General features: G+C 45.0%; 1 protein-coding gene across 1 annotated transcript in view; it reads left to right on the plus strand.

Annotated features, from left to right (window-relative positions):
- LOC128107290 (guanylate cyclase soluble subunit beta-2-like) overlaps window positions 1–25629 on the plus strand; it is a 72093-nt gene that overhangs the window by 22258 nt on the left and 24206 nt on the right. The window contains exons 4-9 of the mRNA XM_052732992.1: window positions 12229–12389; window positions 17349–17448; window positions 18317–18513; window positions 20481–20589; window positions 21975–22078; window positions 23599–23815. Of these exons, the coding sequence (XP_052588952.1) occupies window positions 12229–12389; window positions 17349–17448; window positions 18317–18513; window positions 20481–20589; window positions 21975–22078; window positions 23599–23815 (888 nt within the window). The remainder of the gene's footprint in view (window positions 1–12228; window positions 12390–17348; window positions 17449–18316; window positions 18514–20480; window positions 20590–21974; window positions 22079–23598; window positions 23816–25629) is intronic.

The following is a 25629-nucleotide window of genomic DNA, read 5'->3' on the forward strand; positions in this document are numbered from 1 at the left end:
CATGTTTGACCTTGATGTTGGATTTGTCAGGTGGTGTGACACCTTTGAAAAGCAGTCCATCCCTACCACCACTGGACGGCTAGAAGCAACATTGAGAACCCCTTGTGTGAACTCCACCTGTGTTTATCTGGGAGCTATCAAAGCTCTGTGTGCCATGCCAGTGGCCCTCCTCTGCTCTATACTCTGCCTGGGTCGTTTTGCCCATCTGCTTGGATGTGGCAGGATCACAACTGGAGGAGCTCATGTGGATGGTCCTGCCTACACGGCACATGCCTCGCAGGATGATTTCTCCTATGGACACACATCAGCAAGGGACTTTTTATTCTAATTATCTGTGTGCTCCACCCCCACTCTGGGAGGGAGAGTACAGGACAAAAGAAAGTATTAGCTTTGCCTCTAATTTAAAGGTGTAAGGCAAGCCAGAAGGTGGTGGTCCACGTCTTTCATCCCAGCACTTGGGAGGCAGAGGCAGGCGGATCTCTGTGAGTTCAAGGCCAGCCTGGTCTATAGAGTGAGTTTCAGGACAGTCAGAGCTACACAGAGAAACTCTGTCTGGAAAAAGGAAAAAGTAAAGCTGTAAGACGGGTTAATTAAATAGCCACAATTTTCTAGTTGGTCATAGAAAAAGAGCACCATCTACTCTCTGGTTTTGTTTCAAGGTATAAGGTAGTGCCTGTGAAAATATCCAGTGTGGCATCCAGCACAGAATGACTCAAAAAGAATCCATTCTTTCCTCTGTCCACCCTTTCCTACACTGTGGGTCCCTGAGGATGTGAGACAGCGTTTAGGGCCATCTATGGGCAGAAACATCAGCATCTGTACCCAGTACCCTACCACTCAGGACAGAATTGTCACAAGTGTCTGGTTATGTAGATCCTGCCACTCAGAGCCTTCAGACTAGTTCCTGTGTAGCTTGACCAAACAGTGGGGCCTGTGGTTTGGGGCCAGTTTCACTGAGCCTTTGGGTGCCCGAAGAAGAAACTAGAATCTCAAGGACTTAAGTGTACAACAGTTACAGGTTAAATCTAGACCCAGGCATCATAGTAACCTGCCCCACAGATGCCCCCAAAGAACCTAGATAACTAGCTCTGCATCACCCTACAAAGGCAGATGCCCAGGGCTGTGAGGCTCAGGGTCTGCAGTGGGCAAGGCATTCAACTTGTTACCTTCTCTTTTGAATGTTAAAAAACAAACAAACAAACAAACAAACAACAAAAAAAAACTTCGATTACAAGGGTTGAGGCAGAAAGAATGTGAGGGCCAGAAGTAAAGAGAAGGACTAAGAAAGTGTGGTTTGGACAGTCATTGCCCTTGTGACCTCACAGCAGTTACAGTGACCTGCACTGAATCTCCACAGGACTGGGCCTGTCACTGGCCAAGCCTGAGTCAGGGAGGGTCTCACGGGAACCCATATCTCACCTTGTACAACGATTGGCTACTGAGAGATTCTGACGGAGAGGTCGCAGGGGGAGCCCACTAGGGTGGTTCAAAACCCACAGGAGGCCTTTGTGAGACTCAGCAGCTCACAAGACAAAACACAAAAAACACAGGAATATAAGAAAGGGAATGAGGAGGGCAGTTGATGAGGACGGGAGGGAGATAAGTGGTGGAGATGAGGATAACCAGATTGATGCATGTTCACGGGTAAATTTGTCAAAGAAAAACACTAAGAAAATTATTTAAAAAAATACTTTCCCTTAAAACACACAGTATATGAAAAAGCTTCAAGAAGACTTTGAATAAATATGGAATGAACCTTAAAGATATACCGGGCTGACAGCTTTAGCCTTGCACCTAGAACTGATAGAAGGCTCTTTCCTTGACTTGCACATGACAGTTTGATTGGCATCCCTTCTCGTGTTCAAGAGCATCTCCTGGGCACAGATCCTTCTGGGGATCTGCATCAGGGAGAGGCTGAAGTTCTCTGTCAAGCCAGGAGAGGGAAGGAAGGGTGTGTGTGAGGCAGAGTCCCCTCCTGCTTCTGTCCTCTGGGTCACCTACACTGGTTCATCAGACTGTCTGGTCTGTGCTGGAGTCACAGAGACACACAGGAGCCAGGGGCGCGGTGCCCAGAGCTGGGAGGAATCTAGACTAACCCTGGCCACTTGATATCTGCATCTCCTGCTAGGACGAGACAAGGTTGGGCCAAAGACTGGAGCTATCACACGGGAGTGGAATGAGGGAACATTCCTTCCTTCAGCTTCCAGAACTCAGACTTCGAGTAGACATATTCTCAGAACCCTCCCAAAGCCACTGGTGGCCCCTCCTTTCATAGCTCCAGGCCCCTGCAGACTACCAGCAATCATAGCCGGTAGCAGGGCAGGTTTATGTGGGTATACCTTGTCAGTGCAGGTGGCAGCGGCCTTTCTACATGGAGTCCTGGTTCAGGGCAGGCACTCTTCTGTGAGGCCGGGACACTAGGAACCTGACCTCTGGCCTCCGTTCTGCTACCAATAGCACCTTACTTGACACACAACAGTAGTCCTGCTCCTCTCAGTCACCTTTGAAACACCTGCTAAGGGGAGTTTCTAGATTTTTGTCACTGTGTTGCTTGTTTATTTTAAGGGGGTTAATGGTCTCAAACCATAGCACAGGCTGGCCTTGAACTCATGGTGATCCTCCTGGCTTAGCCTCTGAAGTAGTAAGACTGTAGGCGTTAGCCATCCTGTCCAGCTTAGACATTGCTTCCTTAAGGGGGCTGGAAATAAGAGAGAGGGGAACCCGCTAAAACACAGGAAAATGTCATAATGATGTCTAATATCTTCTGCATTAATCTAAAAACATGAAAGAAAACTTTAAATGCATGATTGTGCTATGAAATGATGCAGCAGGAATCTTAGATGGTCTTATTAATAAAAACAAACTCAGAGCCAGGTACTGGGGTTGATGCTGGAAGATCAGAGAAGCAGAACAAGCCACAGCCACCTCACCTTGCCAATTCCTCAGCTGATCCTGCTTCCTCAGACTGGAAGCCTCTGTGTCCTCATCCCAATGGGTCTCAGCTGAACTGCTGCTCAAAAGCCTAAAAGCTTAACCAGCTCTAGTTCCTGGTCCTCACACCTTATATACCTTTCTGCTTTCTGCCATCACTTCGTGGGATTAAAGGCATGAGTCACCATGCCTGGCTGTTCCCAGTGTGGCTTTAAACTCACAGAGATTCAGATGGATCTTGGCCTCCAGAAGGCTAGGATTAAAGGTGTGAGTACCACCATTTTCTGGCCTCTATGTCTGTCTAGTGGCTATTCTGTTCTCTGACCCCAGATAAGTTTACTAGGGTGCACAATATTTTGGGGAACACAATATCACCACAAAATATCCTTTCCCAAGTCATATGGCCACATTCATGGTTTTTTGGGGATTAGTTATCAATTTTTAAAATTTAAATATTTAAGTTTTTAAGGTTTCCTCATTTCCACTCCATCCCCTCTCCAGCCATTTCTGTATCCTTCCCATTCTCTCTCAAATTCACAGCCTCTTCTCCTTTAATTATTATATACACCCTATTGAGTCTATTTGGTGTTGCTCAGGCAAACATGTTTAGGGCTGACCACTAGGGATTGGATAGCCCATCAGTGGGTTTGTCCCTGGAGAAATCTGATCCTCCCTCCTTAGCAGTCATGGGTTGCCTGTCACTCTTCATCTAGGGGTGGGGCCTTGTGAAATTTCCCCCATCCACCTTAGCTTGTCAACTGGTGTTGTCATTACATAGGTATTGTGGAGATTTCCTGGGTGCAGCTTCCCTGTCATACTTAGAAGGCACTGCTTCAAAGCAGATGATGTTCTCGTCTCTGGCTACTAGAATCTTCTGCAATGTTTCCTGAACCTTCGGTATAGGGATTACATGATAGATGCATCAACTGGGGTTGGGCAGCCCACCATGTGAAGCTCCCTGTGCCCAGGCAAAGACCCAATGCTACCCTTCTAAGAAGGACAGTTCTGCAGCTCTGAGATTCCAGATGGAGGCCAGTTGCCCCCCACCACTCCCCATGGGCAAATTCATTCTTTCCAATAGCTCCCTCTTCTCTAAGCAGTCCTGTTCTCTCCAGAAAAGACACAGGATGCTACGTGAGAAGTGTGTGGTGAGACGTGACTATTGCCTGAGAAGCTGAAGTCTGACAGAGCTTCAACTATTAAAGGACAGAAAAAGCTGAGGTTGTATGCTGAAGTCAAGTTATCTTGTTAGGCTTATTTTGGGAGTCTTGGCAAGGAGGAAACAGCCTTCACTTGGTTTTCCATTCTCTGCTAATGGGGAACATTCTGGAGCTTGAGGGTTGATTCGGTTCTGCCCTACCGTCTGTCTGACTTTAGCTAGAGTTTCCTTGAGAGCTGATTTTTCTACTCAGGAAAGAACAACACCTCTGGAGGTGGTGGGGAATATTCATGAAATCACAAAGCCACTGTAAGCCATGAAGCCGTCAGTGTGCAAAATTCTTAGTGACCTCCACAAATGTGACTGAGTGTTGAACTTCAAAAGAAAGGCAGGGTCCATCACTGACATCTCTTAAAAGAAGAGACAGGCTTTGCTGTTCACTTCAAATGGCTGTGGTTAAAAATTAATAATAATGCTCTGAGTCCTTTGGCCTGTGGTCAGGAAACTGTCTGCAATGCAGCTCATGGGCCAAATCTGGGTCCCTATCTGGTTCTGTAAATAATGTCTTACTGAAACACAACCATGCCCATTTGTTTACATATTATCTACACATCTTTTGTGGTATATTGTTAGAATTGAGTTGTCCTAATGAAATTCACATGGATTATGATTCTTAAGGTATTTACAAGTTCCTTTTAGAGAAAAAGTCTGCAGTTTCATAGTCTAGAGAATGGATTTCTGATAATTCATTTGGTTTTGAAGGTTAAAAAAAAATCTGAGTTTAGCTAAGCGCTGCTGTGGATTGAACTGTGTCCTGACAAAATTTCCTTCTTGAGGTGCTGACAGGGTGATGGTATTTGGAAAATAAATAGGTTTAGATGTAAAGTGCCCCCACTAAGAAGTGATACCAGAGGCTCACCCTGTTCCTTCTTTCCTGTGAGGACAGAGAAGGAAAGCAGCCATTCATGAGTCAGGAAGAGCCCTCACCAGAAACCATTCAGGTTAGCATTTTGCTGCCTTCACCACAGTCCGAAAATAGAGTTCTGTGGTTAAAGACATGTCTATGGCATGTTGTTACAGGTGCCCTCATAGATTAAAAACTCTAACAAGTTTCTAGATCTTCAGAAATAAGCACTCTGGACATCTGTTCTCACCCTTGTGTATTTTTGTAACGATGCTGTAGAACACTCAGCCTGTGCATTTGGTGATGATTCTGTGGAACACTCAGCCTGTGTGTTTGGTGATGATACTGTAGAACACTCAGCCTGTGCATTTGGTGATGATTCTGTGGAACACTCAGCCTGTGCATTTGGTGATGATTCTGTGGAACACTCAGCCTGTGTGTTTGGTGATGATACTGTAGAACACTCAGCCTGTGTGTTTGGTGATGATTCTGTGGAACGCTCAGCCTGTGCATTTGGTGATGATTCTGTGGAACGCTCAGCCTGTGTGTTTGGTGATGATTCTGTAGAACGCTTAGCCTGTGTGTTTGGTGACGATTCTGTGGAACAATCTTCAATGTGGCAGCAGTTTCAATGGGGAGGTGCCATCACACACCTGTCCTGGTCCTGTTTCCAACACAACCAACACATTTAGAGGCAGCAACAAGTTTGCAGGCCCATGTGTGGATATGACCATGTCCCTTCCAACCCAAAGCCAGCCTTTACCACAATGATTTCTGTTTGACTCACTTCGACTATCAAAAATTTTGTCTCCTTGTTATCTCTAGAAAATCCGTTGGCTCACATTTCAAAAGAAAGATAAGCATGACAGGTACGTTACACAAAGAAAATGTTGGGATCATGAAATCCCAATACACAGGGGCTGGGAAGTAAAATACTTGCTGTACAAGGGTGAACATTTGAACTTGGATCCCTAGGACCTGAGTAAAGGCTAGCATGGCCACAGGAGGCTATAATCCCAGTGGAGATTGAGATGGTCTGATTCCAGGCACTCACTGACCAGCCTGGCTGGCCTACCAAAGAGGTTCAGGTTCATTGAGAGACCTCTGGCCTTTACCTCCAAACACACACACACACACACACACACACACACACACACACACACACACACCCCTCTACCTCCCAAACAAACACAAACACATGATTTGGAATCATGGTGCTATGGGAAACTTGCAGCTTCTCCCTCTATTTGCACAACTGCCCTGCGTCAGACAGAGCGAGGCCCAGCCAGGACAGGCATTCTCACGTTTAATAAAATATGCTGGTCAGTTGAGACCGAGTCCTTCCTTTGACAAAGAGAAAAGCATATTTTATCCCCACCAGCCAGTGCTTTGCCTTCCAAGTGGCCTCTAGCATGCCATCCCCTTGCCTTGATTATTGGAACTCCTCCACAACTCTCCGAACTGCATAACTCTGCTGTCTAATTAGAGTAATCAGGATGGGACCAGATGGCAGGTTGAGCACTGGACAAGGAATCACTGTAAGAGTAAGTGCCTACTTAGCGTGTATGTAGGTTATTAGTGACCTGAAGTAAAAACATGCACAACAACACCCACCAGCCACTTGGCACAGCTGTGCCTGTCTAGACATTGTCTGCTAAGAAACCTAGAGTAAACTGCATTTCAAGTTAGCTATCAGCAAATGTCAACAACCCTTCCCTGAACTCGCTTCAAAATAAGAGTACCAGTGCAAAACTTAACATTAAAAATGCACAAAGCCAGAAGCCAGACATACACCCAGGGTGCACAGCCAACAGAAGATGGAGACCTGAACTAGGGTCTCAATATCCCAGGGCCAGTGCAGAATCTCTCAGGCTGGAGGAGACATTCACACTGTCCCGGTATGTGTGCGTTTAGGAGTCAGACAGGGGAGGGCTGGCCTTTGGCTCTGTGACTCCTAAGGATGACCCGAGGTCAGTTCCTCGTTGGTAAAACAGCAGTGACACCTATGACATCAGAGACTGTCCAAGGGATGAATTCAAATAATGAAGCCAAGTTGGTACTCGGCAGAATGCATCCTTTCTCCCCACCTCCGCCACCGCTCGGTAGCCACTTGCCCTGTGCTCTGGGCCCTGGTTAGGCTCTGCTTGCCAAGGACAGATGAGGAGCAGGCAGGGATGCATCTTCCAGTTTAGCCCAAATGCTTCCTCCCTGCAGAGCTGTCCCGCTGGGCTACCTTCAACTGCTTCTCAGCTGCTTCTTTTCTCGACGCCCAAATACATTTCCTGCCGAATCTGTATACCAGCCCTCCCTGCCCCCAGAGCACATCTTGGCCTTGTATAGCTGTGTCTCGTTCTCCTCTTCACCAAACTCTGTCCCACGTTTTCGTCCAAGCCTGACCCGAGTGATATCATTCTAGAAGAATATATTCTTTAAAAAACATTTTTATTAATTCCTTGAGAATTTCATGCCCTAACTCTTTCCCCCAACCCCAGACCTACCTTCATCTCCTACCCATCCCCCAACTCACTTCCATTTGTTTTATTCTTAAAACAAGCCATTAAATCCCATTTGTGGCCATTCCCCAGAGCATGGTGGAGCTACCAGGAGCCACACGGCTAAAGGAAACTGATTCTCCCTCCCGACAAACCATTGACAGTCCGCAGCTCCTCAGTTAGGGATGAGGACTAATGAACTCTCCTCCCTCTCCATGCTTGACTGGCTTGATGTTGTTCAGGCAAGCACACCTGCTGTGAGGTCATGAGTACCAACAGTCCAGTCATGGCCAGAGGACACTGTTTTGTCCTGGTCCTCCCCAAACTCTGACTACCTTCCCAGACGATCCTGAGCCTTGCGGATGGGAGAACGATGTGTGTGTCTAATTCTGGGCTGAGCGCTCTAATGACCTTATCCTCTTGCACTTTGGCAGTTTCGAGTCTCCACATTAACCACTGTCCACTGCACAGGGAAACAGGAAGAGTTATTCTGTGAACGGCTTTTCTCAGACAGCCAGTGCTTCCCACTGTGAACAGAAGTTCTTATCTTGAATGGAGACCTTTGCAAGTTGTAGAGTAAGTCCCTGTCCCATGGATCCGCACATGCTTCTCTGGGTAACCGCCGGGGACAGCGATAAGGAATAGGTCCTGATGCCTCTATCTTGGATGATGAGGTGAGGGCAGGGGTCATAAGTCGGAGTCTGCCCTTTGTTGAGGAGATGAAGTCCAGAAGGTAGAAACTTCATTGCAGCCCTCACCCAGACTTCAGCAGGTGGCCTTTCTCCCCTAGCCCTGGACAGTTCACCTCTGTTTTCCAATTCCCACAGCTGTAACCCTGCAAGAAGTAAATACTTCTGGGCAGCACAGAAGAGCTAAGCTTGTTAAGTCAGATCGCCCAAGTTCATACAACATCCAATTTTAGATCCCATTTAAGGGCTCCAATTTTAGATCCCATTTAAGGGCTCCACACCTCTCAGGGAGGCCAAGCATAGATGCTTCATAGCAGGTATTTTCCTGCTAACAAAGAAATCTTTCATCCTTAGCCAGGCATGGTGGACCATGCCTTTAATCCTAGCACTCAGGAGGCAGAGGCAGGTGGATCTCTATGAGTTCGAGGCCAGCCTGGTTTAGAAAGAGAGCTGTTACACAGAGAAACCCTGTCTTAAAAAGAACAAAAAGGAAAAAGAAATCTTTCATTAAAAAAACATTTTTTAATAGATATTTAATACATCCACAAAAGCAGAAAGACTCGTAGACTGAAGCCTACATGTCTTTTACCCGATTCCTCTAATTAAATGATTTTGTCAATTTTATTTCACGTCTGGATCCCTCCACCATTTGTTTTTTTGCTGGAGTGTCTCAAAACAAGTCTCAGGTTTCCTATAGTTTTATTCATAAATATTTCAGCATGAGTCTCTAACAAGATGAAGACATTTTAAGACATGGGACGACAACATTCCATTTATAGATATGAAACCTTAAAGAGTGTGGATCTAGCCCAGACAGTGAAATTTTTTTCCTGAATAATTTTGTTATCCAAATTTTTCTGTTGAAATATTATTCTGATGGCTTCTTTGTTTCTTTCTTTGTGTATGTCTCTCTCTCTCTCTCTCTCTCTCTCTCTCTCTCTCTCTCTCTCTGTGTGTGTGTGTGTGTGTGTGAGAGAGAGAGAGAGAGAGACAGAGACAGAGACAGAGACAGAGAGAGACACAGAGAGAGACACAGAGAGAGACAGAGACAGAGAGGGCTTTCTCTTCTTGTATTAGGGATTGAATCTAGATCGCCTCACTTGGTAGGCAAGTGCTCTATTATTGAGTCACGTCCCCAGCCCTTTATCTTTTATTTTGTGACAAGGTCTCATTAAGTTGCTTAGGGTGACTTTGAACTGGCTTTATAGTTCAGTCAAGCCCTGAACTGGTGGTTCTCCTGCTTCAGTGCCCTGAACAGCTGAGGTTATTTCCTGAATGTTAACTTGGTCTAGTTTTCTGTCTCAGAGCTCTCCTCTGTCATTGTCTTACTTAACATAAGCCCATGCATCTGTAACATGATTCATACTGCTGGAGCTCTTCACAGAGTTCTGATGAGAAGTGCTAACCCCTGACCTTTCAAACTTTTCTCCCCACCCCCTTCCCACCAAAGTCCCAAAGGTAACCAGTCTCAAAGACCCTGGTTTATACTGCTGGTGTTTAATTTTGTACAGATAAACAGAGAGATGCCTCCCTTTTTATTTCCCTCTCATAGACAAAAGATACAAAAGTTCACATCCTAGAGACTTTTCTTCACACTACCAAATAACATTTTAAAGTCGACTTATGTTTTGGGCTCTCTTCCCCTTCCCTCCCATTTTCCATGTGTCCCTGGTCTCCTGTGAAGCAGAGGGCTCTCAAAATCCTGAATTCACAGAGGTGAAACTGAATAAAAAAATGTGGCAGCTGTTGACTTTAAAAAGAGGCCTTTGTCCCCTGTCAGGGCAGGCATTCTGCACTGAGAGTCCCAGAAGCAGCTCAAGGCCAGCCCAGATGGCAGCTCCCTCCTCAAAGCCCAGGTTGTGGTTTAAGGAAGTTAGCCTCAAATGGGGGTCCTTTTCTGTTGACAGTGCTGGCACCCAGAGACAAAACAGCTGGGGCTGAACCAGCCAATACCTTGGGTTCCCCTTCCCCCAGGTTTTCAGCTTTAACTCAAACCAAACAGACAGTTCCCCCGGGAGAAGGGAGCCCTTCATGTTTCCTGGCAGGTAACAGGATGCACCTGCATAGAGCTTCAGGCTGCAGCTACACAGCACAGCTGTTTCATCTTAGCTTGAATGAGCTGGATTCATGCAGCAGGAAGGGTGGGGGAGATCGGAAAGTGGCAGTCCCACACCTGTCTGCATGGGTCAGGAAAGACCTGAATAGAATGTATTTCAGTTCCCTTAGGATTGAGCAGGTGGCTCCTGAGTTCTGGCATAGACAAACCTGTTGTCGGCTAAGAGGGACAAAAGAGGCAATTCACACAGGCCATGACTTTCTCTCACCCTTCCATCCGGACCATTGTCTAGACTCAGAAGACCTGGCTAGTAGTTTTGGCAAACTATGGTTGATTTATCTGTGCAAACTCAGATTCCATAAGAATTATCGTGTGTGTGTGTGTGTGTGTGTGTGTGTGTGTGTGTGTATGCACTCATATGCAAGTTATCAAAGATTGAGTCTAGGGGCTCATGTGTGTTAAAGTGACCCCTTACCACTGAGTTATATCTCCATCCTTCTTTTTATTTTTCACTTAGAGACAGGGTCTCACAGGTCATCTAGCCTAGCCTTAAATGGACTCTGTAGCCCAGGCATGCCAAAAGTTTGTGGTCCTCCTGCCTCCGCCTCTGAATATCTTATTGCTATGTACAGGCTTGTACCCTAAGGCCTCGATGCTCTGACCATCTTAAATGAGCAGAGTCTTGGGAATAAGGACCACTTTGCATGCCCGCCACTCTGCAGTACTCTACATTGACTTGCTGGGCAGGACAGAGAGCTTCTCACTGTGATGTCCAGGTCTATCGGGAAAAGCAGTCTTTAGAGGATGCAGTCAGGAACTGTGACTCTGCTAGGAATCCCAGGGACTTTCTTCAGCCCCACCAGGAGTCAGAACTCTACCCCAAGTAAGAGAATGGTCTCCGGGAGCTTCAGACTGGCCACAGCAGTGAAGTCTATGTCCTGTGTCCACAATGATAGTGAGAGAAGCCTTCACCTTGTTTGGCTGTGGGATATGGCACAGAGGACATGGAATTCAGTCAGAGACACGGCAGCAAATCTGGCCTCTAGCTTGCTCCCAATTTCTCTCTTGGACAAAGAGGGACACCCTAACAGGATCATCTGTGTCCAAGATCCTAGCATGCTCTGAGAAGAATAATTGATTATTGAATATTGTAGGAACTCCAGACTACACTTGGAAACACTCCCTGTCCCCACCATGCACACGGGAAATGGGGAGACATAGGCCATACCCCACCTGGTACTATAGCTCTACCCTCCAGGATTCATCATCACTTACTTACTTTGTATCTAGCTAAAAAAAAACAAGCAGGACTTGGCTACTGCCCATAAGAATTCCCTGATAGTTAGAAAGACAGAATGCAACACACAGGGAGAGCAAGGTCAGGGTAGCCTGGAGACTGGCAGGGAAATCATTATGGAGAATTTCACATGAAAACAACCCTGAAGGGAAACTGAGACCTGGTGAAGCAGAGAGAGAAGGGCGTCGATGTCACGGGTGTTCACTCTCATTTTTCAGGTGAATTTTGGGTAAAATCAGTTTGCATTTCAGTGTTAGTCAGTTCTCAGAGTCAGCCTTCGATTCCACAGCAGGCTGTTGTTTGAAGGTGTGCGAGGTGGTGGGAGAGACCGGAAGGGGAGGGGGCTGCGCTCTACCCTGCCCTGAGTTAACCTGGATCTGGGCACAGGATTTGTGGTTAAGAGAGTCACTGGCTCTACAGCTCTCTCTTGAACCACAGGGAAATATCTGTCCTAGAGGTTAGAGAAAAGAGTGAGTGAGCTTGGGAGGGGACTCATGGTTAACCAGAACTGCTCCCGGCTTTTTTTTTTATGGTGCCTGGTGACACTGAGGTGATTCCTGATGTGTGGCTGATGAAGAAGGTGCAGGATTAGACAGTCGGTATCACAGCAGCAGGGTTTGAGCACTTTGGCTATGAATAAAGACTCCCCAAGGGATAACCACACCTTCTAGGGATCTGACTGGGGGTGTGTATCCCACAGACATATCCATGGAAGCCATTCTGAAGCTCTTTGGCGAATACTTCTTCAAGTTCTGTAAGATGTCTGGCTACGACAGGATGCTGCGGACCCTGGGAGGGAGTCTCACGGAGTTTATTGAAAACTTAGATGCCCTCCACAGTTACCTGGCACTGTCCTACCAGGTAAGTCCATCTGGGCTTTGTCTTGGTGGTCCTGAGAGTTTGAAAAAAAGAAAGCCCTCCCCAGTGTCCACAGCAGAGAAGCTGCACAATCCGTGGTGGCCTCTGGCATTAGTGGGCCCAGTAGCTCTCTTAGAGGAAATAAGGAGGATAAATACCCAATGGCTTCCTTTATAAATGGTTGACAAAAGTCAGAGTTCTAGCCTTGTGGTGGTTTTGCAGGGTAGGGGGGGTGAGGGGGTGTACTTCTGAAGGTTGAATGCAGACTTGGAATGAATCTGAGATGGGAGCAAGGGCTGAAAAACAGGTTGGGGTGGATTTTCAATATCTCTTCGGGTCTCTTGGCCGGGGTTGAGCTGATAATAGCATATGCAACCAGATTAGGCAAAGCTTGGCAGGGCCAAGAGCCAGAACTGGGAGCCATCCAACACTGATTAACCCATTGGGGTGTTAGGAAACTTAAATTCCCAACTGGGATACGTCTTTCTGGAGTTCATGCCTTGCTGGTGTTCTTGGTAGAGCTGATTGAAAATTTGAATGCCTAGATTTTCTTTTTAAACATCAAAATGCTTTATTGTAAAGGTATGGTATTCATCCATAGCATAAATAATAGTTTATTAACTCACATAAAGCAGTTTATTTTTATTTTATTTGTTTATTCTTCTCTCATACATTGCATCCCGACCACAGTTTCCCCTCCCTCCTTTCCTCTCAGTTCTTCTCCTCATCCCCCCTCTCACCCAGATTCACTCCTCCTCCATTTCCCCTCAAAAAAGAGCAGGCCTCCCAGTGATAACCACTGAACATGGCATAACAAGTTACAATAAGACTGGACACAAATCTTCATATCAAGGCTCGGCCAGGCAACCCAGTAGGAGGAAGAGGGTCCCAGGAGCAGGCAAAAGAGTCAGAGATGCCCCTGCTCCCACTGTTAGGAGTTCAACAAGAACATTGAGCTACACAACCATAGCATATTTGCAGAGGACCTAGTCAGACCCATACAGGGTCCATGACTGTAACTTCAGTCTCTGTGAGCCCCTGCGAGCCCTGCTTAGTTGATTCAAACAGTTTATTTTTATGCCCCTTTGTAACTGACCAAGAACTTTCTTCATTATTTCTATATCTTGTGTTCATAAGCACTTCAGGAGGGTGGTCATAAGGATAAGATGGGACTGTGCTTACTAAAGTGCCCCCTCAACTATTATGGCCAAGGGGAACATGCTTTTTCCATCTTCCAGATCAAGACAGTATGAAAGGATTGTGTGTGGGGGGTTAAGTGTATGTGTATTTGTGTGTGTCAGATGTGTATGTGTGTTGTGTATATGGTGTGTGTGTGTGTGTGTGTGTGTGTTTGTGTGGTTTGTATGTGTATCTGATACATGTGGTGTGTGTGGTATGTGTATGTGTGTTAGTGTGTATGTGGTATGTGTGTGTTTATGTGTGTGTGGTGTGTGTATGTGTTTGTGTGTGGTGTGTGTACATGTGTTTGTGTGGTTTGTATGTGTGTGTGGTGTATGTATGTGTTTGTGTGTGTATGTGGTGTATATATGTGCTTGTGGGTGTGTATGTGGTGTATGTATGTGTTTGTGTGTGTTTGTGTGGTGTGTTTGTGTATTATGTGGTATGTATGTGTGTTTGTGTGTATGTGTGTATGGTGTGTATGTGTGTTTGTGTGGTTTGTATGTGTATGTGGTGTGTGTGTGTGTGTGTGTGGTATGTGTATGTGTGTGTGTGGTGTGTGTGTGTGTGTGTGTGTGTGTGTGTGTGTGTGTGTATGTGTGGCGTGTATGTGTAGGAATGTGGGCATATGGAAATCAGAGGATGACCTCAGGTGTCAATTCCCACTTCCCATCTTGTCTGACACAAAGCTTCTCGTGGTTTGCTGCTGTGTAGACCAGGCTAGCTGGACCTGGATTATCTTGTCTTGTCCTCTCATTTTGCCTTAGGAGTCCTGAGATTACTATACACACGACCACACCTGGCTTTAAGTGGATTTTAGGGATTTGAACTCAGGTCCTCACACTTTCGCAGTAAGAGTTTTTCCCATTGAGTTATCCTGGCAGCTCCTAAGTAGTTATTGAGTACCCACTATGTATGAAGCACTTTTTCCAAAGGCATTTGACACAGACAATAATAGGAAGCAAATAACCCTCCTTACTGTGATGTGTGGATTGAAAGAGGCAACATAAAGGGCTGTAACACTGGAGTGGACCCAGATAAGGTTTTGTAAACAATTCCTTCTCCTTGAACTTCCTTCTCTCTGTTCAACACAGACAGTTCCAACATCATAAGAGCTTACATGGCAGCTGCGGTCCAATTTCTTACCGAAGTAGACCCAGTAGGGTGCGGATAGTTAGACCCTACCCCTCCCTCTACCACCCAACATGTGCACATACATACATACACCACACATGATACACACACACACAGAGATGGAAACATATATTCACACCAACATAACATGCACTGTTGTTGTGTGACAAGACCTTTCCTGGGGAGATGCAACACATGTCTACTTAGTCCAGATTGGGAGCCTGTGACAGACCAAAGCACAAATACCACCCAGTCCAACTTGGTGAACCAATGAGTTTTTTTGGGGTGACTTACAGGAATATAGGTGAGGGGTCACTTACAGGAGCTGAAATGACTCACAGACAGCTACATCACCAAAGTTCTCCCCAGCATGGGTGACAGCTCACAAAAGCTGAGAATCTGGAACACACTACACAGACTGCAGAAATCTCAAAAGTTGGATCATGTCCCCACCAAGTGGCTTAGTCTAAATCTTTTCTAGGCAGCTGGTGTGGTCTCAAAGTCTTCTTTCTAGCATGACTTGTGTGAAAGTGACCCTCAGCCATCTTTATTGCTTACTCTGAGAGGAAGGAGCCTAATGAGTCTGGTCAGTTTTAGGAACTTCCTAAAGCTATTTTGAGTTGCTTACCAGTTGGCTTATAAAGCTTTCCTGAAATATGGAATGTTTTAATATGGAAGGAAACTGATAATCTACATACACTAATATACTTTTAGAAATATAAAATAAACATTTGAAATTCAAGAAGAAACCCGTTTTCATTAGCAGCCTGCACCATGAAGGACCATAGTCTCCTCCACTTCTTCCTTAGTTTAGAGCAAAGCCCAGTGTGTAGAGTGTTAAAGATTATTTGGGTGCTGAATCCTGCTGAACAAGCAGAGGACCCCCTGCCCTCCTGTCCACTCCTTCAGAGAACCTCCCAGTGACCTTTTCCTCACCTATCATAAGAGGGCCATGTGGAAGTGTCTACAGTTATTTCTGGACAAATAATGTTTCTTTTTGTATGTTCTTGAGGGTTCTAGTTTTCAAGTGGAACCAGCCTTCAGAACAAAAATGAGTTGATTATTTCCAGTTGTGAGGTCTCTGAGCAGCTAATCTTCCCGAGTGAAAGTGCTCATGTGGCTTGGTCACAGGCCAAGTATGGTGACAGATAACCCTTGGGGTATATAGAAGCAGCATGGTGTAGTGCTAAGGTCCATGGAGGCTTAGCAGCGGCTCTCTCATTAATCCCATTTTAACTTCTCTGGGTGAGGCCCAGTTGCCAAATGGAATAGTTCAGGGAGTAAGATGCAGGGTAAGCTTCCTCGACAGGAGCTGAAATAGTGGTGTTATGTGACTGGAGAGATGATGGGGACGTAGCTCTATGTGTGGAGATATATATATATAAATTCTATGTGTGGGAATAGAGAAATACTATCGTAGTTCTAGGTGTATAGTAAAGGATACATACTATTGTAGTTCTGTGTGGGCTAATGGGTACATACTATTGCTTCACACCACTTTAAAAATCGTAGTTTATGACACAGCTATACCATTCTTGGGCATATACCCAAGGGCTCTAAGTCATCTAGAGAAATATTTACATATCCATGTTTATTGCTGCACTGTGCAAACAGGCAAGCCATGGGACCAGTCTAAAATCCAATTAATAGACAAAGAAAATATGGTACATACACACAATTGAGTATTTTTATAGCTATATAGAAAAATAAAGTCATATCATTTTCAGGAAAATGAATACAACTGGAAATGATTATGTTAAGTGAAGTAAGTCAGACTCAGAAAGACAAATTCTGTGTGTTTTCTCCCATATGCAGATCTGGATTTAAAATTATGCATATTCAGACCATGTGTAGCAGTATGCTCCTTTAATCTAGCATTCAGAGGCACAGGTGGACAGATTTCTGTGAGTTTGAGGTCAGCCTGGTCTATATAGTGAATTCTAGATCAACCTTGGTTACACATTGAGACCCTATCTCAAAAATAAAATTTACAAGGAGGGGCTGGAATGATGTCACAGTGATTAAGGAAGCTTACTGCTCTTTCAGAGAACCTGGGCTCACTTCCCTGCACTTACATGGCAGCTCACAACCATCTGTAACTCCAATTCCAGAGAATCCAACACCCTCTCTGGTGTCCACAGGCACCAGGCACACATGTGGTATACACACACACACACACACACACACACACACACACACACACACACACAGGCAAAACACTCATACATGTAAAATAAAAATAACTAACGAATATTTTAAATTATATATGCATGTCCATGTACATATATATATATATATATATGTTAATGTGTATGCGTGTTAGCATCACAGAATAGAAAGGGGATCATGAGAGGAACAAGAGATCTTAAGGGAGGTGGGAGGTAGAGGTGATGGAATACATGTGATAATTAAACCAAAGGGTATAAATGAGGAAGAAAGGGAGCCAGCTGGAGGGGGTGCAGGGCCAGTCTAGGAGGGGACTGAATAAGAATAAAACTATATATATATATATATATATATATGCCGTGGTTAAACTCATTATTTTGTATGTTAACCTAGAAAAATATAAATCTGTTATGAGCCTATAAAAGCCATAATATAAACAATGTGTTTTCCCTATTGGAGAAATGCGCTGTTTCTGTTCATCAGGAAATGAACGCACCGTCCTTTCGAGTCGAGGGAGGAGCTGATGGGGCAATGCTTCTCCATTACTACTCAGACAGAAGTGGCCTCTGCCACATTGTACCAGGTAGGACATGGATCAGCCCATCCCAGAGCTCTCTAGGGTGGCCATACATACACCCACAGTGAGGAGAGCACTCCACCTCCTATAGTGACCGGCTTCTTTGTCGTGATCTTAAAGATCTGGAGATTTTTTAGAGTAATTTCCAGAACATCAGAAGAAGACATGATCTTTAACACTCTACACAGTTGTTTGCAGAGCTATGATAATACTGTGGAGATGTTTGTATCTATTGACTTTAAAAGAATTCAGCATTGTAGAACAGTCTTGGTACTTAGTCTTTTTGTTGATGGTGTTTTGCTTTGAACCCAACGCCTCCTGCATTCTAAGTACACATTCTCCTCCATGGAGGTCCATCTCCTGCCCTAAAGCCCTGTATGGGCAGGTGGCTATTTCATGCCACACTCCCCTTAACTGCCCCATGGCTGCATTTGTGGTTGTCGCTGATCCTTTGCTAATGTAGATACTGCAGTGGGAAACTTCATGTTTGCTTTCTTCATATTTTATATTTTACCCCAGATGGATTCCCAGAACAATAGTTTTGAACCCATGAGCTTTAATGCATTTGCAGTGGAATTTTGCTTCCATTTACAGAGTCTGTCTAATGAGTTATATGTCTTCGTGGAAGAAAAGCGTGAACAGACATTGAGGTAGAAATCATAAGGACAGGGACACATTTAGTATTCAGACTCTCAGAACTTAAATCCCTGCATAATCTTCCCCTCGAGTCATCAGAGGATGTCTGTCTTGAGGCGCGACACGGGCGTAGTGAACTGAAGAAAACTCACAAGTTTGTACGCGTGGATATGTCAGTGATGCTTGGCGGTGTGCTGCCTCCTGCCATTCCTCACCCACAGGTGTCATTCTGCTGCAGGCATCATTGAAGCTGTGGCCAAGGACTTCTTTGACACTGATGTGACCATGAGTATCCTTGACATGAACGAAGAGGTGGAGAGGACAGGGAAGAAGGAGCATGTCGTGTTTCTGGTTGTGCAGAAGGCTCGCAGACAGACGAGAAGGGCAAAGGCCAACAGGCCGCACAACAGTGAGGACATCCACACAGACCAAGAGGTACTGCCTTTGCTGTGTCTTCAGAGAACATAGCTTCCCCAGGACGGCTACTTGTCCTGGAACGGTCTATGCGAACAACACAAATAAGCGGGCCTTGAACAGTGGAATTCAAGGTGAGCTCCCCCAGGCCTGGCTTTCTTGACACTGTGGACCAGATTATTCTGGGTTGTGATGGGCTATACTTTGTAGGATCCTTCGCCACAGCACAGACCTCTGTCTATCCAATGTGACTAAAATGCTGCTGCTTAGTTGTGGCAATCTAATTGTTTCCAACCATTGCCCAGGTCCCCTGACTAGAGGTGGGAGTAAAAATCACTTCTAGCTAAGAATCACAAAGCCAAGGTTAACTTAATGCAGACTTTCTAGTACATACCTTAGCCTGTAAAATGTTCACATATAGAAATGTCAAAGCTGGGTATAGGTATAGTTCATACCTATAATGCACTTGGGATGCTGAGGTAGGAGAATTGCTATGAGTCTGAAGCCAGTCTGGGATGAAGAACAAGAACTCTCTCTTAAAACCTCAACAACAAACCAAGATAAAGGATTTGAAGTTGGAATTTGGTATCTTCTTTCATAATCCTCTTGCGATGAGTGGACCTCTCAGGTCCTCAGTGCCCACTTAGCAGGTGGAACCAGTGACAGGTCCAGCGTGCAGTCAAGAGTCCATCTTTGACCACCTCAGCCACAGCACATAAGGTGATCACTGCCAGTTTAGATGCCACGTGTGTTAGGTTAAAATCTTTCTGAATCCACATAGCCTGTTCGAACACACAGATAGGAGTATGACTCCTGGAGCCTGAGGTTACGTTTTACAGCCCAGGGTTACATTTGATAGCATGCAAAGCTGTCAGGGTCCACTCACCGGAGAGGATTCAATCCCAGGACGAGTGCTATGGGTTCATTGAAAGTGATAGAGACTTTCTGGATTCTTGGTGAGTTTGCCTCAGGTTCTGGGGTCTCAGATAAATGACAATCACCAATGAGCCAGTAGCTTCTGAATTTGTTGTCTCACATCCAAGAAGGAAACTGGGATAAGGGGTAGGCAGAATAAACACAGGTTTATCAGGGAAACATGAGAAAGAGCTCCTATAGTTCGGGGAGGCTCCATGAGAGGAGTGCCGACATGCTGCTGGCCTAGTAGATCTTACAGTGAGAACTGGATGGCCGCTGAGATTATCTTTATTGGGCCTGGTCATTTTTAAATGTGTCAGCAGTCTGAACCAGTAAGGAGTCCACAAACCCTCTGCATACCCTCTTGGCCTAAGTTGAGAGTGACTCATCGATCTAAGGGAGGGCTGTGTGTGTGCTGTGTGATCAGCTCATGGGCCACCAAGAGCCATGCACTTATTGCCTAAGAGTCATCTCCTGTCTCAAGAGGCTGCCCATTCTGTGTGTGAACATCTTCTCTGGGAAATGTTTCTTGGCATGGTTAACTACCCCACTGCTGTGTATCTTCAGTTGCTAACAATTTCGAGGTCTTGATTCCTTTGGAGCTTGGATTTAGCAACTGTGGTTTTTAACTTTTTTTGGTTTGTTAGTTTTGTTTTGCTTTTTGAGACAGGGTTTCTCTGTGTAGCTTTGTGACTTTCCTGGAACTTTTGCTACTGTAAAGGGAGACTCTGGTGAGCACCTTTCCAACCTGCTTTTGCCACATTTTGTACTTAACCCTAGGACATTGTCTCAGAGCTACGCTTAGGAAATCACGAGCCTCCAAACATTCCCCAGAGATCTTGTAAAAATATCTTGCTTCCTTTGATAGAGAAAGGGCTGAAGGATTAACTAGCAAGTACACCTTGGAGCTCCAGGCTCCCGATAGAACTGATCTTCCAAGCCCTCACACTGTCCCTCCAGCCACCAACACTCTTCAGTGCACAAAGATGGGCCCAGCAGCAGCAAGCAGGGCTTCTTCATCCCCAGTCCTGTGACCAGGTGCCTGTGCTTCCTTTCCTCCCCGCCCTCTGCAGGCTCTCAAGACAACGCTCTGTACGATGAAGGAGAAATATTTGAGCATCTCTGTTGGCCCTGGGGAGAAATGTCACAGGGATGTGAAGGCATCAGTCGTGTTTGAAAAAGGTGAATGTGCTGTTCTCCTGGATCCAGCTCTTAGATAAGAACAACTGTCTGGTTTGCAGGGCAAGGGCCCTGTACACAAATGGGGCAAAGCCCCCTACAATTTCGAGGCCTTGATTCCTTTGGAGCTTGGATTTAGCAACTGTGGTTTTTAACTTTTTGTTTGTTTGTTCATTTTGTTTTGTTTTTCGAGACAGGGTTTCTCTGTGTAGCTTTGTGCCTTTCCTGGAACTCGCTTGGTAGCCCAGGCTGGCCTAGAGCTCACAGAGAAACCTGGCTCTGCCTCCCGAGTGCTGGGATTAAAGGCATGTGCCACCACCGCCAGGTGGTTTTTAACTTTTAAAATCAGCTTCTAACTTGCCGTACAGCAGCTCTTTGTTTGTACTGGGTAGCATGGAGACACCATCATCTTTGTGATCAGGAAAGCCACTGGCTTGGGCTCATCCCAGGAGGTGCCTGTGAAGAGGAGGCTGGGCACAGATGTCCTGGGCACAGTAAATTCTGCATCTTTTCTGGACCCAGGCCTTATTAAATGGGGTGTGTTTCTGGACTGGAAATCTGTGGCTAACCACAGCCAGCCAGCAGAATGAAGAACAGAGGGCAAGAATCAAGAAAGCACATTTCTGTCTCTCTCTGAGGAGCTGCGACATGGGACAATGCTGTCCAGCTTTCCATTCACAAAGTAAAGATGATAAACTCAACACATTGGGTCTTGGGGCACTGAGCTAGACTGACACCCGGCACCTGACATTCAAGTCAGAATCAGAGCTCCGACCCAGTGGAAGAAGGGAGCTAGATGCTCCTTGTCATGGCCTGGTAGGTCAAATGACAGACATCTGGGAGAGGGTCTCCAGGGCTCAAAGAGCTGCATTCTGAGTCCTTCAAGCTGTGGCAAACACAGTTGACATCCTTTGTCTAGGAGATTTTCATATCAAAAAGGCTCCATTGAGAATCTGCACCCCCTGCCAAATAGGACTGTTGGTTAAATTTTCACGTGCCACCCTAAACTGTCAGTCTACAATGCTCCATGGCAAACGTCCCTGCTGCCGGGCCGGGCACACACTCACTCCTCTCCTGGCTCATTGTCTGCTTGTCACCATTTCAATGCCAGCTCTGTTTTCATGGTGAGACATACTCAATTGGCCCCGAAACTAACTCTTCATCAGCGGGCAGAAACTTGGCAGGGGGCAGGAGGGCTTCTCAACCTGGTCGCAAATTTTCTGTTTGTTTTAATTTGGAAGATAATTGCTGTGGCCATCTGGAGATGCTGAGGGAGCCTGTGCTGAGGAGTGGGAATCACACTTCGCTCCTGACACACTTAAGATTCTAACCCTGTCCAAGTGCCTCCGCCAGGGCCTCTCACTAGAGCTTTCTCTCTCTGTGTCCAGGGCCCCTCAGGGATGCCTTCCAGCCTGTCTATCCTGAGAGACTGTGGATTGAAGAGGAGGTGTTCTGCAATGCTTTCCCTTTCCACCTTGTTTTTGATGAAGCAGTAAGAGTCCCTTCCTCTCAGAAGCTTGGGCTTGGGGGCTAAGCCAGGGATGGGGAGCTCAATTCACTGTCATGGCCCATAAGGACTTTAGATCCCCGAGTTCACAGGGTTTAAGAGACTAGACTTTGCCCTGGAGGGTCTACTGACTTCATTTCATGTTGTAGACTCTTCCGAAATGCATGTTCTTATTCAGGTAAATATAGCAAGGAAGTTGAACCAGTGAATAAATGGGGAAGTTTATGGTCAGAAAGAAAGGCTGGAGGAAGACTTTAAAATTCACTCCAGAAGGTGGCATCAAAATGCACCCTGTAGCCATGGTTCTAAAAGCGACCTGCCACCCGCTGGGAGCACAGCTGATTCTCAATCCCATGGTGCTTCACTTCCTGCTGTGTTCTGTTGGGGCTGTGAGCACGGCCATTTAAATTTGACTGCTATCCATTTCCCAGGATAAAGTATCTTTCAACTGAAGCTTGAGTATGATGGCACACAACTATCACTACAGCACCCAGGAGGCTGAGGCAAGGGTTAAGTTCAAGGTCAGCCTACGCTGCATAGCAAGAGATAACACCTCAAAGCAAAACCAGATGTAGATATAGATGATACAGACATGTGAACTGGGTTGATTTTTTTTTTTTATTCGTTGAAAGGGCATGTAGGCAAGATGAATTTAGTCAAACATATGTGTTAAACTAGTCAGCCATTAGGATTTCCTCTAGTGTTTATTGGAATTCATATGCACATCGCCTGGCAGCTGACTGCTCAGCATGAATTCTGTGACATGTGCTCACCTGAGGATAGTATCTTCCCATGGAAAAGTGATGGTATCATGACAGTTAAAAAAACCCAAAAAACAAAACACCATAGGTGGGAAACAGAATTATAAGCCAATGAATGCCAACGTTCTTCCAACGACACAACATTATTATTACTCAGGCCATTGTTTTCAATCCAATCTGCTCTAAATACTCCCTCCCTTTCAGCTTCTGTTACAGACTAACAGAAATTGAATGATACATAAAGTTGATTTTTGTAGCTTACCTGTGTTCTTATTGTTAGTAAAGGCTCCCAGACACTGTGCTGGTATTGGACGCATGATGTCAAGGTCCCTATTTCATGCTCCTTTTGTGCATTCTCTGGAGAGAGCAGAGAAATATTGTCCTGGTCCCAGGATGCACTGGTGACAAGTCCAGAATTTTGCTAATTTATGAAGAAGCCAGGAGCTGTGCAGGGGATGGGGAGAGATAGCACGGAATGAAGAACTATTGGCTTTGTTGAGAGCCTTATTGCCTCTGGGCAGTCAGAATGTGATTCTGAGCAGCCCTACGTTTATTTCATTCCTCTTCCAGCATCAGCTGCAGATTTGACTATTTAAGAAAATGATAGTTTTGTTATGTTTATTCCATTATTGACCCTCTTCTCCAGTGAGTCACAAAGCAAAGCCCAAGTGTCACACCTAAGGGAAAGCCAACGGTGGAAGTTGCTTTCTGATTGCTAGACTGACATGTGTCCTCTGTGGATAGCTAAGGGTCAAGCAAGCTGGAGTGAATATTCAGAAGTACATCCCTGGACTCCTAACCCAGAAGTTTGGAATAGATGAATATTTCTCCCTCATCCACCCTCAAGTTACCTTCAGCATCTCCAGCATCTGCAAGTTCATTAACAGCCAATTTGTCTTGAAGACACGAAGAGAAATGATGCCCCGAGCATGGAAGAGCCAGCCAACACTCAAACTCCGGGGTAAGAGGCCATGCCATTCCCTTCTGCCTGTTAGAGCAGCAAGAATGGGAAGACAGCTTTTCAACTTCCCCCAAGCCAGGGGAGGGACTACATTGAGAACAAGGATTTTTTGTTTTGTTTGTTTGTTTTTTATTTTCTGCTATTTTTACTTGGTCTGATCAGTAAATAACATTTTATATTTTCAATTATTTCTGGTTTAGACATAAAAGGACTATATGATAAGTACATATATGTACATAAACATACTATATGGAAATGTATATATTATATATTCCAACACTATATGATATGGTTATACTGAACACTGAAATATGCAGTTGTAATTATAAATTCTATAGTTATACAATTCTGCTCTGTTACATGAGAGGTAATATATTAACTTAATGTCTATCCTTTCTAAAGCAACATACTCATCCAACCTACTGGTAGAGAATACATTTTGGTTTTGCTTCGATTATAATAGAAGTTTTTCTATATTTTAATCTGCACTACAGGAGGTTCATATTAAGAATGCTCATGGTTGGTACACACATCACCCTATCCATCCTCAGAACACTTTAAACATCTGCAGAACTCAAATCCTCTGCCTATTAAATAGCTCCCTGTTCCTCTTTCCTCCCCTCTGACTTCTACCAGCTTTCTAACTTTGGCTGTGGCTGTTCTAGGTGCTGAGTAAGGGAAGAGGAGTCTTACAGGACTTGTTCCTCTGGGGCTGGCTCATTTCCTTCTCTTTTTGGTGGGACAATATTCCATTGCTTTATTGTGTCTAGCCACTCATCCATTGAATGACTTGGCTTAATTCCTTTGGCTATTGTGACTATCTGTGACCACAGGACCCAAATATCTATCTCCTTGAGTCCTGGATTTTAGTTCTTTTGAGCATATGTATATACAGAAGTGGACTTGATAGGTCATATAGTAAATTGATTTTTTTATTGAAAATTTTTTCCATACAATGTATTTTGACCATCTTTTTCTTTTCCCCCAATTGCTCTCAGATCCCCACTCCTTCTACCTAGACAACTTCATGTTCTCTCTCTTTAAAATATAGAAACAAAAAAGAAAAAAAAAACAAGATACACACAGAGAAAATACACACACACACACACACACACACACACACACACACACCAGAAATAAAAAATAAGCAAGCAAAAAACAATAAGACAAAAATAATGCCCAAACAAAGCAAAATGAGACAAAAAAAAATCTACAAAGTTTGCTTTGTGTTGGCCAATTACTCCTGGATGGATCCTACCCTACAGTGTGGTCAATAAAACCAGTAAGACTTCATTGAAGAAAACTAATTTTTCCTTTACCAGCATGTATCATTTGTAAATAACTTCTTGGTTAAGGGTGGGAGATCATGTCCACTTCCCCCATCTGGCTTGAACTTGTGCAAGTCCTATGCATGCTTCCAGTCTCTGTGTTCATATATGCATCAGTCCTGTGGTGTCTGGAAGATACTGTTTCCTTTGGGCTGTCTATCCCCTCTGATCTTAAAATATTCCTGCCTCATTTTCTTTATTTCCCCTGAGCACTGAGGGGAGGGATTTAATGAAGACATCCAATTTAGAACTGAGTGATCTAAAGTCTCTTATTCTCTGCACATTGTCTGTTTCTGCACTGGTTTCCCACCTGTTACACAAAGAAACTTCTCTTGATGTGGGTTGAGTGAGGTACTGATCTATGGGTATAGTGGTATCTCATTAGAAGTCATTTTTTTTGGTCTTTTTTCTTTAGCAGAATAATAGTATTAGGTTTCCCCCTATGCCCATGACCTATCTATTCTCAGGTTCTTGGCCAATTTATCA

Source organism: Peromyscus californicus, unplaced genomic scaffold (genome assembly GCF_007827085.1).
Source record: "Peromyscus californicus insignis strain IS unplaced genomic scaffold, ASM782708v3 Scaffold_12__1_contigs__length_115047231, whole genome shotgun sequence".
In the NCBI taxonomy this organism is placed as follows: Eukaryota; Metazoa; Chordata; class Mammalia; order Rodentia; family Cricetidae; genus Peromyscus; species Peromyscus californicus.